The sequence below is a fragment of the Agrilus planipennis genome, unplaced genomic scaffold (assembly GCF_000699045.2).
Source record: "Agrilus planipennis isolate EAB-ADULT unplaced genomic scaffold, Apla_2.0 scaffold12, whole genome shotgun sequence".
Taxonomy (NCBI): Eukaryota; Metazoa; Arthropoda; class Insecta; order Coleoptera; family Buprestidae; genus Agrilus; species Agrilus planipennis.
Window position 1 is genome coordinate 1,370,623 of NW_020439003.1, and position 13,309 is coordinate 1,383,931.

Here is a 13,309-nt window from a genome sequence, read left to right on the forward strand (position 1 = left end):
AGAGATGACAAACAATTTATGTGTATTTTACTTTTCTACGAGTTAAACAAAAAAAAGAATTGTCAAGTATCAGATATCTAATATTTATTTAAAAAATAAAAAAAAGGGGACAGCTTTATTGTTTTTAAACCTTTTCTTTTTCTTTGTGTGACAAATTTACAAAATTGCAACCGTTGATAATAACTGGTTAGGTCAAAACAATAATTTGTCGACTTGAATAAATATTTGTTGAAACAGTTTTTCTGAGTTTTCCTAATTAAAACTAATTCGTCGATAATACACTCACGAAAGCATAAGTAGCAAATTTTTCATATTTATCTTATAGAAAGATTAGAAACCTAAGATTTTCGTAGAATATCAACAAAGTTGCATTTTTCTTTGGTTCGAAGAATATTATGCATCTAAAATCTAGTTAAAACTAGCTTCAAAACATTATCACACTTTTCATAAATTGCCTTTATCTAGGCGAAGGTAGAAGATAATTATTGTTTTGCGTGTTTTTATTATAACTACATTTCGAACAGAAGCGATCAGGTTTCTCGCTTGACCTAGCATTGAATTACCAGCCAGATTAACTTAAAAATGAATGTGGTGTATCTTAATTTGAATCAATATTTATGCTGAAGCATACTTAAGGTTGTTTATTGCAGCTTAGGACACATTCGTCCACTACTACATTGTACATTTTATTAATTTATATTTCGTTACGTGTCCAAAGAAATACTTCAAGTGCATTGTACACCCGCACCGAAGAGCAGCTTGCATTTCTCTTCTACTGTAATGTAACGTGTGCTATCTAAACACGAAGAGCAAAACAAAAACAATTCACCATTTAAATATACTACTAAGTTCTATTATCAGTGCTTGGTTTTAGGTTTAGCAATGGTCAGTTCTAAAATTTGAAGGGAGGTCACTTTTAAGATTTTATTTTCTGTGGAAAATTTTATAAAAAAAAGTGATTAAAACTTCACTTCATATAAAATAAGTTCGAATACTTATTAAAACAGCTATGTTAGGCAAAAATAAATAATTATAGAATAGAGATTAATTTTTAGTACCTATTAATTTAATTAATGATGCAATGTTTAATTTTCGGTATTATTTCCATATTCTCCCTGATATTTGGCACAGAAATCAAATGAAAATCTATCTCAAGTGGTAAGAACAGTTTTCGACCGAAAGTTTGTGAAAAATTCCACAAAATTTCTTTATTTTTGTAATTCTATAATTAACACATTTCTTAATTGGAGACAAATTATTGATTTAATATGAAATTCACCAAAAAACAGCATATTTTAAAAAATTGGCTACTGTAAGCACGAAAAACCCATTTGAAACTATAGGTAAACTATATAAAATATCAAAGTTACCGTGATGAACCATGAAAAACTTTTAAAGCCAAAATTTTAAGTAAAATTATTTTTTTACTCACTTGAAATTTGAACTATTAACGGAGCACATTTAATGATGAATCTATTTACTGAAATTGAAGTGTCTGTCTGTAATATAAAAATAATTAGCCATTTTTTATTCTCATACGGTTAAACTGTATACTATTAAAACTCATCTAAAAAATTTGTCTGTTTGTCTCTCTTAGGTATGTGCGGAATAATCCATGTACTAAACTTTATCGAAATGAAAAGTAGGTTTTTAAAAGTGCTCTAAACTGTTAGTTAGTTGTTTATTGGCTATAACAATTGTGCTTGTTATAAACAATTAAGAATAGTTTCACTCGGACAAAGTCGCGGATAAATGCTAGTTGCAATAATATATATAAAAAGGGTAGAACAAAAAAATTTTGTTTTAACCATTTCATAAATCAAATATGGTCTGAGCACAATTTTAACTTGAGGAATATTTCTTTATAAACAAATACCGATTTTGTGTCATTCACGTAAGTGTAGTACTATTTAAACTATTAACGGTATCCATTTGGTGAAAAACGACGATATAAAACAACGTAGTAATATTTAAATAAGATTGTTGTTAATTTATTTTTCTAATGAAACTTCGTATAATTTCATAACAGATAACTGTATAGCATTAATAACTGAAACAAATTGTTTAAATGGATTTAATAAACTTTTAATAGATGGCGATATGCAGACTATTAAATCTCAAATTGGTTTATGTCACTTTGTCGACGGTTTCATTGAAATATAAATCTACTTTCTTAATATGTACTATAGAAATTGAACTAATATCTAACGGATTGATGACTATGAAAACTTTAATTCTGGTATTATTTTGTATAACAGACTACTTAAGATTAATTCAAATAATTTATGTATTTAATTGACCTAATGAAATACAGTGTTAATGACTACATCTACCTGAAAAGTTTGTAAAGAATCACGTATCTATACAAACACCGTTCATATACGAATAATACATCATTACCAAAAATTGACTTTTTCTATGATTAGTTAACAAAACCATCTAATTAAGTAGCAAATCATAAATGTCAACGTAATTCAATTCGACCTTTCTTATAAGTTGCTTCCCATTTTTTTTTTATTTTAGATTTTGACTTCTGTTACCAGTTATTAAAATGTCAAAAAATTACATAATCTTAGGCAATGTATTCTAATTAGTGAATATGCAATAACTTAATTAAAGGAAATATCATGGACGATTCGATTTATATTTTGATTGAAAAAACATTAAATTAGAGATAGAAATGCAGTAAATATTTTAAATAAGCTTATAAATCAACCCCCAAATGACTTTAAAACAGTTGCAAAATTCAATTTTGAACAATTTCCCCTTTGTAGAAAAACAGGTTTTGTTAGTTGTTATAATGGTCGTCCATGCATGTCAACCAAGTGCATTATGTTTTCGTTTTATTTATAAATATATACTTACTACAGCTAGAGATCAATATCGATTTAAAACTAAATAAATTACCGTAACAAAAATTAAGTAACGATTAAGTCAACAGTGAAATTAAAGCAGAAGGACTTTTTTGACAAGAAAGCACTGTTGATAAAATATTAACGTATTTAACGAAAAGTTTTAGCCGTAGGTAATCATATTCAGGCGTAACATCTGTCTTTTTTTTCTAGCGTTTGTTCCATTTTTCTCGTTGAAACATTTGCAATTTAGAAATTGAACATTGCCCAACGGAAATATGCCCATAAAACAACTGTACTTGGTCGCAAATTAATTTCTTTTTCCATACAATCTGAAAGGCAGATAGTTACACTCAGCGGCGTGAATAAGGGGTTGACACTCTAGGGTGACAACTGCTGTCTTTTCCATTGATGGAATGCATTTTTTATTTTTACCACTATAGCATTTTTTGGTACTGATGACCAAAAGTGACCCAGTGTTGGTATTGCTTATATAGTCTCGATCTTGGTGTTAGTCTTACATGTTAAGTCTTGATCTTGTTCTCTTAATTTGATACCTGCCTACGTTTTCTAATAATACTTCTAAGCACTTCTGTTTCTATTTCTATTTCCAACACAATAATTGCCTAAAATGCTGAAATTTTCAGTTGTACATGCGAACTTGTCATGACTTTTACAGAAAATAGTGTCCATAGTTGTGATAATTATGAAAACTCGAGAACTTACTCTGCTTTGAACGCATAAATTACCCTTTTAGCGAAAAACAATGTGGAAGGTACTTGAAAAAAGTATAAATATCGAAAGAAACGTAGTTTGTACATTTCAGTCATGTATGAACCAGACCTAGGAACAAAGAACACTTAGTTCGAGAACATTCATGTAGATCTCTTTTTTAAACAATGGTGAAGTTTCCTTTTTATATATTTAGCATTAAAATTTGGTAAGTAAACTGAAAATGTTTCGTTTCAAGAAAAGAATATACCTATTAATGTTGATCCAAATGGTTTAACTTATAAATTCATCGGAAGTAATAATTTTTCGTTTAGTCTTAGTCTTACATATTCGCTCTTGGTTTTAGTCTCGGTGTTATTTGTTCGGTCTTAGTCTTGCATTTTTATAAGACCAAGATCAAAACGGGAATCCCAATATCAATATTGTTCATCACTACTTTTTGGTATAGGAATAAGACGACCCAAGTTCACCTTATGCCAGTGACGCCACTGACTGCACTGAAAACTATTCAGCTCAGACTGATTTCATTCATTTCTACAAAGTTAAGCAACAGTTTCTTGTAATTGTTTTACAAATTTTCTATTCACAAGCATTGCAATAATGGTACATCTATTTCCATGACTGGAACTCGGGAAAACGATCAGATCCGTCTGTTGTCAATAACCGAGGGTCCAGAATTTATCATTCAGTTTCATTCAGTATATTTGAATTATAACTAAAGACATGAAAAGTATGAAAATATTCGATGCATTAATTTTCGAAATAAAAACTACCTTTATAAAAATTATGGCGACTATTCAGTTCCTAAATAAAAAGTGACCCACTTCATTATTAAAAGATATGCTTGGGGTTGTATTGTAATGAAGAATGATTTTTATATGTTTATTGGTAATTTACACAAAAAAATTGTAAATTTGTCAAAGCCGCAGCAATAACGATGGCTGCATCTACTCGTACGTAGATGGAAGGATAACCCAACAAAGTAATGTCACGCTCTCTCTCTCCTTATGGTCATAAAAGCGTTTTAAGTCTCGCCATTTTTTCAGAACGCTACAGCGGATCCGAAAAATTATTTTTGGGTCATTGGGAAAAAAATAATTACGAACTAAATTCCAAACTGATTCAGTATTAAAGCTAACAATAAGTTTAAAATTTAATTCTCGCTTTAGTTAACACATTATCACTTCTTAAAGAAACCTATTTTGAATATATGCAAATTATTTAAGTTTCTTACTTCCAAAAACATCCCCTTTGCGAAATTCAGAGTCAGACAGTAAAGGTTATGTATACATACATTAAATTTACAGACGCTTATATAGATAAAATGAACTACATTCAGCACAATATTTACTTTAGTTTAATGGCAGACATAAAGTTATTCACCATCAATGTTTATTATAATTCTACGTTTGTAATTCCAGCATTACAAAAGAAGGAGAACCTAAGTTTCATAGGGATGTAAATTTACAATTAAAATTTTGATTATTAATACGAAAAAATGCAAAGCTTTGAAAAGCATAAGGTTACTAGACACAAGGAATATCTATACCTAATAATGTTGATTTTTAAAAACAATTATATTCGTAATTTGAACAGTAAGCTTTCCCGCTAAAAAGAGTTATTTGGAACCACAGTTGTCACATAATCAACAAAATCTGTGCCTTGTATATCAAAATCACTTTATATTAAAATTCTTATTTGGTGTATTTGTGTGGATCCAGCCACACATTTTGTCCCTGTGGATTCCCGCCACAACAATTTGCGAAATGTTGGATAAACCACTCCATTGGCGTTCTTGCCCTTTATGAAGTATGATCACCACTTTTTTGTGTCATAGATGATATAATATAAAATTGAAACAGCTTTGATTTAATGGATTTTTACAACTGTATTTCAATAAACTTTCACACCATTTTGTTACTAAATCTTTATCATCATAAATTACCAATAAATAATACAAAGCGAACTACAATATAATTTAAAAGATAAATGATACTTTAGTTTATTTGCAAAAAAAGTGTCGCTTTGCACTAATTTGACCCAAGCGTGACGTTTTGGTAAACATTCAATTTATACCAGAAAGACTTGTGGCTTCTCTAAGGTGATTACGTCATAAATATTTTAGGAGCTTCTGAAGTGCATCCGTGAATTAGTTAGTTATTACAAATCCACATTGGACAGAAAAAACCACTAGGAAGTAATTCTCTTTTTTAAATTTATGTTGTAAATAAATATAGACCTTCGAAATTCAAAATAACACACAAATTTTTCCAATTTACATACAACAGCGCGTACAGGTACTTTTTGATACTAAATTTTATTGTGGATGTATTTTTTGTGTACCACCTAGATATTGTTCGTGGTATATGAACAGTAAGTTTACTTTTGCGTTTTAACCATCTCGGATTTGTAGGAGTATCTATTTTGCATGAACCTAACCACGCTCATTAAAATTTAAGGGTTTTTACTAGATACAATCAATTAAAGTACGGTCAGACTCCAAAGGAATAGTTGAAAACACCTTCATTGTGTTTATTTCTCTTTTAAAATCAGTATACTTTACATCACCATACAGAAACGTTCAAAATATACCATGTCTACTCAGTAAAATGCGTGATTGTCTGTAGATCCAATTTCAAAAATTCTTTTGATAAAAAATAAGGAAAAGACAGATAGATGAAAAGAATATTTAGAGAACCTATATGCAAGCCATGAGATAGGAGATATATTAGAGAAGGAAGATAGTGTGGAGATGGATGAGCTAGTTTATCCCATAATGAGAGAAGAGTTCGATGTAGCATTAAAAAACTTAAAGAATAATAGGGCGCCAGAGAAGATTAGAAATGAAGAGGTATTAGAAAGAATAGGAGAACAAAGGACTCTATGGAAGTCAATAAGAAATTGGCGAGATAGGTTGATAGGACACCTTCTCAGGCATGAAGGTCTAGTCAGAGGCATATTAGAGGCAGAAAGAGGAGTTAAGGAGAGTAGAGGTAGACCTAAATTGGATTACTGTTCGCAAGTAGTTAATGTTGTGGAATGTTTTAGTTTTAGGGAAATGAGAAGATTAGCTCATGATAGGAAAGAGTGGAGGAGCTTGTTCGATCAGTCTAAAGACTGACGACCTTATGATGATGAAATGTAAATGATTATGTGCTCGTCTTCTCAGAAAACGTGAACGTCTTGCTAAATGAAACTATGAAAATTAAAAGCTTCATATTATACGGTTTAATCAACTAAGTAACGAAGTGAACTTGACACAAGCGCTTTCTGTTAGTGGAATTTGGCTGCTTTAGCCAGGAAATGAAATAAACGAACGGCAGTTTCCAAAAATGTCGCCCCCCTTATTGTCTCGGAGTGCTTGGCTTCTTTTAAAGAACGACAAACCAGTAAAACAGACTAAACCTAGTTATAATTACCTTAATTTGTGTGACTTGGTCATGCGAGACGAAACAACAAAAACCGCGACAAATCGGAATCTTTTTGTCCCATCCAAGACTAAGAAAATACGCTAATTTACGGCGATCGTTGTAAACATCAGGGGACGCAGCGAAAGTACTACCTTCTTTCGAGGGGCAATCTCTTGTTACATGCACATATAAAAGCAAGAGTCGATTTTCGAATACCACCACTGTTCTTGGGCTTTCTCGACAGCACGCCATGAAATTTTTGGTAAGTAGGTCTTAGCGCAACTTCAATTACATAATATACTATTATGAATCAATTTCAACAGGTGGTCGTCACAATATTTCTAATTGGAGCAGTCTTCCCCAAGGAAGAGGCCACAAAAGAGGAAAAACAGCCCCAAAAACGGGGGACTTTCGATGTAGGTTTTGGTTTCAAAGATTCGTTTGAAAAAAAAAGTGGTTATTCCGTTGGAGACGATAAAGGAAAATATAGCGATAGTTACGGTGATAATACAAGCCACGAGAATTATTATCAAGAAGACGATGATGATGACCACGATTATCATCATCCAACACTCCCGCCACCGCCACCACCGCTACCGCCGCCTGCTACAATACCGCCGCCGGTAACAATTTCAATACCACAACCGTATCCAGTGCAGTATGACAGAAACGACCCCTATCCCGTCGATGTGCCTGTACCCTACGGTGTTGATCGACCGTATAATGTCCAGGTGCCAAGTCCATATGCTGTACCTGTCGATAATCCAGTTCCGTACCCAGTTGAAAGGCCAGTTCCTGTACCTGTGAGTGTTCCTGTGAGATATGCGGTTCCTGTGAGAGTGGATGTTCCGCAACCACAACCGTATCCGGTTCCTGTTGCTCGGCCAGTTCCGGTTCCTGTTCCAAGTCCAGTTATAGTTAGGAGGCCCGTACCAATTTACATTCAGGCGCCACCCCCAGTACCGGCACCGTTACCACCTCCACCTCCGCCACCTCCACCACTATTTCCTCCATTCCCTCCACTACCTCCACCACCGCCACCACCACTACCTCTATTTCCTCCTCCGCCGCCACCACCACCATTTCCACAATTCCCCCTACCACAATTTCCACCCCTGATGCCAGGACATCCCCCACCACCTCTAGGAGGGGTATATGCATCTCACGGATTTAGACAAGGATATGGCAGTGGATATGGATATCCAGGGAATACATTACATAAAAAATGATTCTGTTATCAATGTGTGCTGTCATATATAATAAGGCTACTTTGTAATATTTTTGTAAAGTTTATAGTTTGTAATCCTAAACAAACCTTTTATAATTAATACAGAGACTGTGATCTAAGTATTTGTTTGATTATTTAATTGTTACCCCATAATATCGTCTGTAATATTATACTTAAGTATGAAGTAGCTGCAAAAGTTAAATCATGTAAAAAATAAGAAATCAATCTTTTAGCAAAAAGAACAAACGAAACTTCCTCGTTCTTTTCTAAAATCATCGATCGGTACGTTACTGTTATATAAGAGAAGTTAACAGTTTAATTACTTTCAGATCAGACAGATCAAAGCGTTTTATGACATCTACGTAATATGACAAGCTTGACTGAATAAGAAGACAATCCTATTAAAACGTTATAGTTGCGCATTTTAATGCACCAATAAACAAAAGTACTGCGTGGGCTGTTTGTGGTTACATGGGTATTAAAGAAAATGCTTTTTCTTAACAAAAGTTTGTCATATTTTATAACAATTGCAATTTCCTCATAGCAAAAATGCTGAGTAGTATCTGCTAGCATGGCTACCTGTCTTTGATATACACGATAAAGTGCACGTATCTCTTCAACTAGTTCGTGACGGTTTTCTTATCTCACGTTTGCTATTAAATTAGTTAAAATATAAAAGAATCAGAAGTCTATTTATAAAATGGTAAGTGTACATAAATACCGTCATTACTGTTATTAATTTTTAAGTTACAATTGCTTTGGAAGGGATTAGATCTAGATACAAAGTTATCCTGTATGTTAAGGAATAATGACGATAAGTTTTTTAACAATTTATTACTTTCTTTAATTGTTAGTACATAAATCCCAAATGCATTGTATGGTTGTTGCTTACAGTGAATACTGAAAAAAAGCAGTGTAATGCAACAATTGCCAAGCAAAATTTACAAAGTGGTGAAATTTTCATTTGATGGAAGTGGAATTTCATCAAATAAAAGTAGAAAACTTTAATTATATAAAATCGTTAAGAAAACAGTACTTTTGATTATTCTTTCGCCGCCACTTGGTCGTACAACCGCCCAAGGTTGAAAGGTTATATGGTCTTTCTCATACTTTTAACTATAATGAGTTTGTAGAGCAACTCTTTGAGAACACAAGGCGTGTTGAATATCTGCTGTAGGTTCATTATTTGCTGATTTTGCCAATGTACCTACAAATGTTTTTACATTTCTGTGATTAATTCACGACCAGTAGGTGAACTGATACTGTTCTTATTAGGGTCCAAATTATGTAGTTTTTTCCAGGGTGGCGGTCAAATAATTAGACAACTATATGTTTTTTGTAACGTTTAGATTTATTCAACATTCATGCAGTAATTCAACATGAAGAAATGTTCAAAATAAGTTAATATCTGTGTACAAGCAGTAACACTTCAAAAGTCTGAAGGTAATTGAATAAACCGAAACATTACAAAAAACATATAGTTGTGTTATTATTTTACAGCTACCCTGGAAAAAACTAGATAATTCAGACCTTAATAATAACAGTGTCAGTTCACCTACTCGCCGTGAATTAATCACAGAAATGTAAAAACAGGTATATACTTTGTCAAAATCAGCAAATAATGAACCAACAGAAAATATTCGAAACGCCTTGTGTTCTCAGAGTTGCTCTACAAACTCATTATAGCTAAAAGTACGAGAATTCCAACATAAAGTGGGATAAGTTAGAAAAATGTGTTTGAAAGTAGAGGATTTGAAAATATGTATTATAATAGTGCTTATCTTTANGATACGAATTGCAGACAACCGTCAAGTTTTATGATAATTACGCAGAATTACGTAACCAGCGTTCGTATCTGCCGTCTATCCACATTTAGAAACAATTATGATAAAGAACATTATTCTCTTTCATTGCAGCAACTAAGAATTATGATCTTTATTGTCGGAGCTATGAACATTTTCTTTAAGTTTTAATTACATTGTACCTACTACACCCTCAACGGCGTCATATATATTAATTTCAATCATTTTCTTCGGGGATTTTATTTTTACATTCGGGTTCAAATCGTAATTTTTATTATTTTCGCTTACGAAACAACGGGGTAGTAGGAGAAATTGTAAATATCGCTTTAATAGTTAGGTAAATTTTCCTTTTTCATTTTCTCCGTTTTTTTTATTTATCCTCAAGCATTAGCTTATGTATGTCATCAAAAAATGAGTTGATTGAGTACAATATAACAATATTATGTATTTTCCTTTTAAATCGTAAGTGTATACAGCTTAGTTCTATAGAACTGTGAAAATCGAAAGACAATATTATATGTAATTAGGGCGTATTTAATTGTTGTTGATCGGTTGGCCTCCAAATCACATTTAGTAATTTTATGGACTCTATCTGTGGAAACGTAATTGCAACAAAATTTTACGTCAGTTTATGATATAAAATTAGAATAAATTTACTTGTAAGGTTGCATTATTTGCATTTCATTTAACAGTATAAGTGAATAAATTGGTAGTAACTTGTACTACTTTTGACAGTAAGCAAGTATATCAACAAATGAAAGATTCATATCATATTATTCTATTACAGTCGTAAAACTAGTTTAAAAACTGTAAAGTGAATGGTTAGTATAATTTAATTGAACACTAGATTATACCAGCAACTGCTAATTTCTACTCTCATCATAAAATAGACAATTAACAAACTAAATAAGTAATAAAGTTAGCTCTGTGTGTTTAGTACTTTGCAAATAACATAAATGAAAGGCAAAGGTACTCAATCGTAATATGGATTATTGACCTTACCAAATATCAATTTAAGGATACTTTTTTCAATCATATATGAGCACGGAAAATCAATTTCCTTTCTCTCTACAGCTTGACAAAAAAATTGCTAATTCGAATTTCAGTAAAATCACACATTAATGTTTAAATTAGTATATGATCACTTTGTCCCTATATTAAGAATGTGCTTTTTTACAGAGAACTCCCTTATGAAATCNAATAAAAAGAAGTCACTTCTATGCTCACGAACGGTTAATTTAGAAATTCGAAAAAGTTTGTTAAAGGTGTATGTATGGAGCACAGCGCTGTACGGGTGCGAAATATGGATAGTGGACGAGGCGGAAAAGAAAAGATTAGAAGCGTTCGAAATGTGGTGTTACAAGCGAATAATATAATAAACCGTGGATAGAAAAGATTAGAAATGAAGAGGTATTAGAAAGAGTAAGAGAACAGAGGACTCTATAGAACTGAATAAGAAATAGGCAAGATAGGTTACCTTCTCAGGCATGAAGATATAGTCAGAGATATATTAGAGGCAGAAACGGAAGTTAGGAGGGGTAGAAGTAGACCTAGATTGGTTTACTGTTCGCAAATAGTTCAGGATATAGGTTATTCTAATTTTACGGAAATGCGAAAATCAACTCAGGATAGGAAATAGTGGAGGTGCGTGTCCAACTAGTCTCAGGACTGACGACCTTGTGATGATGATGATTATATATTGTTCTTCTTAGATATTTNATTTCTAACCCCCTCATAACCGCTAGTGTAAAAAATATTTATGTGGTTTACTACAACTTTTGAGAAAAAAAATTGTTAAGTAGAATTTGTAAAGTAGCGAAGCAGCACTGGTTTCTTCTGATGTGGTTAAAAATTTTTTCCTATTCTTTTAGTTTCTTTTTTTTGCGAAAATATTTTAAAAATAAATAGATCGTTCTTTTACGCTCTTCTTACGAATAATTCCCTTAATTTGATTAACACATTTACCATTCTCAATTAATGCTAATTGCTCGCCACGCTCTACATGTACCAACATACAATAAGGATAATAATCTTTGTAGTGAAACCATTCTTTGAGTTTAATAACTGTGATCCTGAAATACTCCTCTCTAAATGATCCCCGAGTTACAGTTGTCTTTCCAAGATTTTTCCGATAGCTGTGGTATAAAGACACTCTCAGAAATTATTTTTGAAAAACTGACTATTTGCGGGAGGGGTACAATCACGTGCTCGATCCAGAAATAATCTCTGAAGATACTTATTACCAACGAAACGATGGAAAGACAACGTCATACAGGGAGGAATATACATCCTACACGAATAGACACCGGCCGTGAAAGCTCTAGCTGTTTCAACAGACTTCTTTATTCATATTATAATAGCCTACTTATTACCGACTACGTAACATAAACGGTCGAATATTGAGGTAAGTAACTAATAAAGAGAATAATTTATAAATTAGCAAACACATACGTATAATAATGAGTCTGCGCAAACACTACAAAGTGATATAGTACCATTCAATGACGGAAACGAATAATTATTGATATCCCCATAATTATAGATGAAACACGGTTTATGTAAATTGACACAAATAAATAATGAACGATATACGTGCGGGTACACGATCACAATTAATTACTGATCAGTTCATATTCACTCGCTAAAATGCAATTATTTTCTATTGCATTCATATGCACAACTTTTAGACGCTAAGGTGGATGGCAATTATAAGATTGTTAAAATAGGATTAATTAATTTAGAATTAAATGACAGGTTTTATCACGACTAAGGTTGCTTATCAGGTATACCTAATTATGGAATATATACCTACGGTTTTTCATGAACAAATTGATAAACATTTTTTTAGTGCAGTTGAACAAATAGTTTTTCACACTCTCACACTAACGTAAGTGTGTCATTGTCGTTATTGCATTTCAACTGCATTCAAACTGATGTATCATATCAACGCAACAATGTGAGAAAGTGCCTACAATAACAGAACAATCTCTACCATCGCAAAATCTTAAATACGCGCTGCAGACTAGACAAATTTAAAATTGGCCACGTCCGTCGGCGTCGCTGGGAATCAAAGGTCTCAACGGATTAATTTGATTATTTACATACGCTGCGATGCAATTAAGTAGTTTTTCAAAATTCGAGTTCTTACTCAGAAACTACGAGGGTGGATTGATAAGTTTCCGGCCTAACCAAGAGATGACGCCACTAGGCCTACCTTGAGGTGACATTCTATAGTACCATCCTTGGATAGCTTGTAGCTATAGTTTCAGCCCGATCTCCTTGCTA

General features: G+C 32.4%; 2 protein-coding genes across 2 annotated transcripts in view; both read left to right on the forward strand.

Annotated features, from left to right (window-relative positions):
• The window catches only part of LOC108733293 (protein eyes shut-like), a 14,747-nt gene extending 6,524 nt beyond the window's left edge, over positions 1-8,223 (forward strand). Inside the window, exons 3-4 of the mRNA XM_018464387.1 lie at positions 7,190-7,256; positions 7,318-8,223. Of these exons, the coding sequence (XP_018319889.1) occupies positions 7,190-7,256; positions 7,318-8,223 (973 nt within the window). The remainder of the gene's footprint in view (positions 1-7,189; positions 7,257-7,317) is intronic.
• Positions 1-13,309, forward strand: part of LOC108733294 (titin-like) — a 29,272-nt gene that overhangs the window by 5,145 nt on the left and 10,818 nt on the right. The window lies entirely within an intron of this gene.